At 43.0% G+C, this 6,189-nt stretch overlaps 1 protein-coding gene across 1 annotated transcript in view; it reads right to left on the bottom strand.

Annotated features, from left to right (window-relative positions):
- Positions 1–232: 232 nt before the first annotated feature.
- Positions 233–6,189, bottom strand: part of LEXM (lymphocyte expansion molecule) — a 28,148-nt gene continuing 22,191 nt past the window's right edge. The window contains 1 exon segment of the mRNA XM_032638872.1: positions 233–305. Coding sequence (XP_032494763.1) covers positions 233–305 — 73 coding nt within the window.

The raw sequence follows: 6,189 nt of genomic DNA, 5'->3' as shown, positions 1-6,189 counted from the left end.
TCTCAGGATAATTGATCTCTCGTATCAAAAGATATCTGGCCCAGCAGACATCATGACCTCCTGGTAGACATCTCCAGGAAAAGTGATCCCACCACACCTCTCCCCTCTCCCAGGCATTCCCATGTGTCCTTTCTCCAAGAACCCCCATTCCCACTCCTACTTTCCCATCCCCAGATCTGTCTTCAGGCCTTTGGGTCCTCCGGTCACTGCAAGCTGTCCTTCATGTGCGGCTTTAAGGAATAGGATCTGAATTGTAATCCACAGTTGGAGGGCACTTCCCCCTAGTAAAAAGTGTGATTCTTTCCCTTTAAAAAGACAGAGAAAGAGAAAATGGAACTGGTCCCTTGGAAGAGATTGAGCCCCCCATCCCTGGAGGGGCACCCACAGGGGATGAACAGGGTGCTTCCTAGGGGATCCTACGTTAGTTGAGAGGCCAAAATTGATAACCTCTAGAGCTTTTCCAACAAAACATCCTGGTTCTAAGGAGGAAATTCCTTTGCTATGCACCTACTTTGACTCATCAGAGCCCCCAAACCGGTTTGTAAGAACTTCAAATACAAAATCCTAGCACCTAAAAGACCATCCCAATAGGGAGACTGAGGGTCACAAAAAGGAGGGAACTTGCCTGAGGTCACCCTGATGACCAGAATTCCAGCCCAGAGCCCCTGACCACAGTCTAACGTCCCTCCCATTGCTCGGATTCTTTCCTAAGGGTGAAACCCATGAGGACTCTCTCTGGTTTCATCTCAGAAGCCATTTGGAAGGTGGCATTTTATAAGAACCCCTTGCTTTGTGTGTCCAACAGCATATACCAGCCATTACGGTGCACACATGTATGTGTTTGTTCATTGTCTTTCCCACCAAGACGTAAACTTGATGAAGACAGGACTTTGATGTCTTTATTGATACTTGCCCTATGCCTAGACTGTTTCAGGTGCTTGAAAGGTGGTGTCCACAAATATCTGTCAAAGGAAGGCAGGCAGGAGGGCGGGCTTACAGGGCCAAAGAGGCCTTTATGATCATCCGGTGGGTCTCCGTGCCTTCTGCTCTTCAGTCCTCCCCAGCCCACTGCCCCTGGCCTGGCTCAGAGCCTCAGCTCTCACCTGACACTAAGTCGGCCTCCTCGTCTCCATCCAGCCCCATCCCACTCCCCTACCCAACAATGCCACAGAGTACATCTTTAAAACACAAGAGTTACTTCCCATTTAAACGTTTTTGAGGGTCCGGAAGAAAATATTTGCACAATACATGTCTGATAAAGGATGTATGCCTGGAATATATAAAGGACTCTCAACACTTAATAGAAGAAAACAAGTAACCGTTTTTTAAAATGTGCAAAAGAAGAGATATGGAGGAGGTACATGAAAAAATGCCCAACATCTTGTCGTTAGAGAAATGCAAATTCAAACCACAAGGAAATACCCCTATTAGGATGGCTAAATTTGGAAGGAAAAAAAGCCTTATAATATTGACAAGGATGTAAAGCAATTAGATCCACATACATTGTTAGTGGGAATACAACCTTTTCAGAAAATAGTTGGGCAGTTTCTTATAAAGTTATACATACATTTATCAAGTGACCTAGAAATCCTACTCTAGATATTTCCCAAAGAAGAACAAAAGCATATGTCTACATGAAGACCTATATGGGACTGCTTATAGCAGCTTTATTCAAAATTGCCCAGACTGGGAACAACCCAAATGGCCCTCTCCTTGAAAGTGGATAAACTGTGGTATATCCATTCAAGAGAACACAAGTCAGCATTAAAAAGGGACAAACTGCTAATATAAGCAACAGTATGGATGAATCTCAAGAACACCATGCAAGATGAGAGAAACAAGATTCTACATACGGCATGATTCCATTTATATGACATTCTGGAAAAGGCAAAACAATAGGGCTGGTAATCACATCAGTAGTTGCCAGGGGCTGGGGCCTACGAATGGCACAAGGAAACTTTTAGGGGTGATGGTAATATCCTTTATCTTGCTTGTTTGGGTGATTAATTACATGACTATATACATTTGTCAAAACTCACAGAACTGGAAAAAAAATCTCATAGAGCTATATACCTAAAAAGGGTGAATTTTACTGGCTGTAAGTTTTACTATTATAAATCTAACTTTTACAAAAATCCTTCTGTGGCTTCTCACAGGTCAGATAAAGTCCGAGCAGCTTAGCTTCACAATCAAGGCCTCTAAGGACTGACCTAACCAATCTCACCTGCCTTATTCTCTGCGATTCCCCTTTATACACTCCATACATCATCCGAATCGAACCATCTAGGGTTTTCCGGACAGGTCCTGAGCTTTTTGGCTTCCTTTCCTTTGTTCATGCGCTTTCCTTTGTCCTAATTTTTCTCCTCCCTGAAAGAAGTGAACACTTGTGGAAAGAACACAGCTTGGAACCCTGGGGAAGGGGGATTCTGTGCTGAATTTCCTAAGAGTCCCCCTTTCCTGTTCAAACTTCCAAATCTCCCACCAAAGCGGCATGCACAGAGGCAGGCCCAGGAGGTACAAGGGGAGTGACCGGGTGTGAGCAGGTGGGGCGAGGACAGGAAGACTGGCCATGGTGAAGGCTATCTGTGCCTTAGCCTTCCTGGGTTCAAAGGGCCTTCTCTCCTGGTCTCACGCTCCAGAACGCTGTGGGTAAAAGAGTGGGGAGAGCATTCTGGACATAGAAAAGTCCCAGGCCCCTCCTGCCCTCATCCTTCTCACACCACCCTGTAACTGTAGAATGGGGGTTGAGTGCCTTCCCCAGAAAGGTGGGAGCCACTCTGGGACAGAACTGCTGTCTGTCTGGTTCTCTTCTGCCATGTCCCAAGATGTGCCTGCCACATAGCAAGTTCTCAATTACTTTTTGAAGATTACATGCATGAATGCTGTTGCCTAGCAGCGGCTTTAGGAAATCCCTTTCTCTCCCCAAATTTCAGTTGTCTCAACTGAAAAACATTGAGAGTAATTCCTACCTTTTAAAGTTATTGTATACAGTAAATACATATAAAATCACTTTGAATATTATAAATATACTCTAGTGATATAAGAATTTATTATTATTATTGTTATAAAAATGGATACTGATGATTTCAATTTCAGATTTCTGGACAAGGAATGTGACTTTAGTTAAAAATACTAAAAAGTTAGTATGCCTACTGAAGTATTTAGGAGGAAGTATTGATGTCTGCCATTTACTTTGAAATTTATCAGATTGTAAGGTAATTAAGATGGGTAGAAGGATGATCAGAGATAGGTGATCAATAGATTAACAGACAGGAAGCTATGTCATAAAACAAGAAGAATAAAACATGAATGGTAGAATCTAAGTGATGCACATACAAGGGTACACTGTAAAACCCTTTCTATTTTGGTGTACGTTTAAATTTTTCGTAAAAAAATGTCAAGTGAAAAAACTTAGGAAAAATAAGCTTCTGCCAGATCGAACTGGAAGTTTCCTTGCGTGGAGCACTGACTCATCCTTTAACAACTATGCATTGAGCTCCTTCTACACGTGCCAGCCAGACACTGGAGTTTGAGAATAGAGAAGTTCTGTTTAGTAGGGACCACAGGCATGTGAATAAATAATTACAATATAAAGGGAAAGTGCCTCAAACTGGGAATGCACAAGAGGCTGAGAATAAAGAGGCATTGTCTGGAAAAATCAAGGAAGCCTTCATATTTAAGCAGAGTTGTGGAGGATAAATAGGAATTTTCCAGACAGAAACTAGGAGAAGAGTGTTTCCAGAACAGATCACAGTGTGGCCAAAGCGTGGCCTGGCTGGAGTGCAAAGTGAGCATGTCCACACGGCCAGAGGGCGGCCAGATGGAGTAAAGAGACCAGGCTGTAAGAGCCAGAAAGGGGACCAGGTGGAAAACTTGCTCCATTGGTCCATCAGCCACATTTATGAAGCACCTCCTGTGTGTATAGCTCTAAATAATGGAAAGCAAAAGGCTGCCTTTCCACACGGGAGTCAAATCCCAGGCTGCCTCGCTGGAAGCCCAGAACCAGCGGTTTGGCAGGAAGAAGCAGGTGAGGCTTGGCCGTGACAGGTGAGAAAGATTAGCTTCCACTACACATTCCAGAAGGAGACTTTACAACTCTCCCACACACGCCCTCCCTTGCCTGGACTGAAGACAGCAAATTGTTCAAGGCCAAGTTGTGTTCCACACCCATGGCCTCTGCAAACCTGGCCAAGGAGGAGAGGCTGAAGTACAGGATCTGAGTCAGAGCCCTGGTCCCCGCCCTGCCTGTTTGGCTGCGGGTCTCTGAGCCATTTCCCCCACCTCTGCAGGCACTCACGTATAAGATGGGAAGACAGCCCTGACCACCGCTCTTTGCCTTTCTACAGCAGCCTCACAGTCTGTGGACCCTACACTTTTCCATCCACATCCGCACTGAGTCGTAGCCCGCAACCTACAGCCGAAGCAGGGATTGACAATAGCACATCAACATGGAGGAGTTGTGAGGCCCCAGTGAGAGCACCTCCATCCTTCCAGACTCAATTTGTTCTCATTAATTCTTTATTCCTGCCTTAGTTTTAAATTTATTTTGACTTTTTTAAACTTCTAGAGTAGAATGATTGCTTCTTTTGGTTTCAATCTTTCATATTTAATATTAAAAGCTATTAAAGCTATGAATTTTCCTCTAATGGGTGCTTTGACAATATTACATAGGTTTTTTTTTTTTTTTTTTTTTTTTTTTTTTTTTTTTTATGCGTTACGCGGGCCTCTCACTGTTGTGGCCTCTCCCGTTGCGGAGGACAGGCTCCGGACGCGCAGGCTCAGCGGCCATGGCTCACGGGCCCAGCCGCTCCGCGGCATGTGGGATCCTCCCAGACCGGGGCACGAACCCGCGTCCCCCGCATCGGCAGGCGGACTCTCAACCACTGCGCCACCAGGGAAGCCCATTACATAGGTTTTGATATAGAGTTTTTATTGTAATTAATTTCTAAATGGACTGTAATTTCAAACTAGATTTTCTCTTAGCCAAAAGCTTTTAAGAAGACTACTTACTAGTTTCCAAGTACTTGGTTTTGAGGGTTATCCTTTTATTGTTAATGTCTTGTTTTATTGTACTCTGTTTAGAAAAAGTAACCTAAAATTTTCTATGTAGGGTGTTTTTAATTTAGATATTTTAAATGAAATTTTCGTAGAAGATTAACTTTTATAAGTGTTCCATGAATATCTGAAAATGATGTGGAGTAAAACACACCTATTCAAATCCTCCAAATAATTATTTACATGTCCTTATCTGTCAAATTCTCAGGTCTATTAAGAATTCCCGGGCTTCCCTGTTGGCGCAGTGGTTGGGAGTCCGCCTGCCGATGCAGGGGACACGGGTTCGTGCCCCGGTCCGGGAGGATCCTGCATGTCTCGGAGCGGCTGGGCCCGTGAGCCATGGCCGCTGAGCCTGCGCGTCTGGAGCCTGTGTTCCGCAATGGGAGAGGCCACAACAGTGAGAGGCCCGCGTACCGCAAAAAAAAAAAAAAAAAAAAAAAAAGAGAATTCCCATTATGACTGTGGGAGTTTGTTGCTGTTATTTTGAGTGTGTGAAGGTTCATGGTTTTTATAACTTCTTCATGGATTTCATTGTTTACCATGATTAAATACTCATCTTTGTCCCATTTAATATTTTTGCCTTGAATTCTATTTTGCTTGGTATTGTATTACCACTTTTTGCTGTTGTTCACATTTATCTGGTAAATCATAGCTAGATATATTCTTATATTTTATGTCTTCCCCTTTGTTGAGCTCCTATGCTAATTCACTTTTCACTTGCAGTATATCTCCCAGTAATATTTTCAGAAAAGATACATTTGGTATATATCCCAAATTCTTGTGCATCTCTATTTGCACATGAATGATAGTTTGGCTACGTAGAGAATTCTAGTCTCAAGTCTTTTTCTTGTTGTATAAACAGTGTTTTCTATCATTCATGTTTCAGAAGAGAGGCCCAAAACATGTCTGATTGTCTTGTATCTAGATCGTAGGTTATTTGTCTTCTTAGATTTGACATCTCCAAGATTTTTATTTTACTTTTGAAACTCAGAAATTTCACCACACTTTTAGTGGATTGAATGCATACATTAACCTCCATCCCTCCTGAAATCTCACTAAAACAGGAGTAAAGGAATACAAATTTAAAATCATATACCCACAAGGACAAAAAGCATAGAAGCAGCAGCAGTAAGA

The sequence above is a fragment of the Phocoena sinus genome, chromosome 1, assembly GCF_008692025.1.
Source record: "Phocoena sinus isolate mPhoSin1 chromosome 1, mPhoSin1.pri, whole genome shotgun sequence".
NCBI lineage: Eukaryota > Metazoa > Chordata > Mammalia > Artiodactyla > Phocoenidae > Phocoena > Phocoena sinus.
This window is presented reverse-complemented; position numbering and strand designations above follow the sequence as displayed.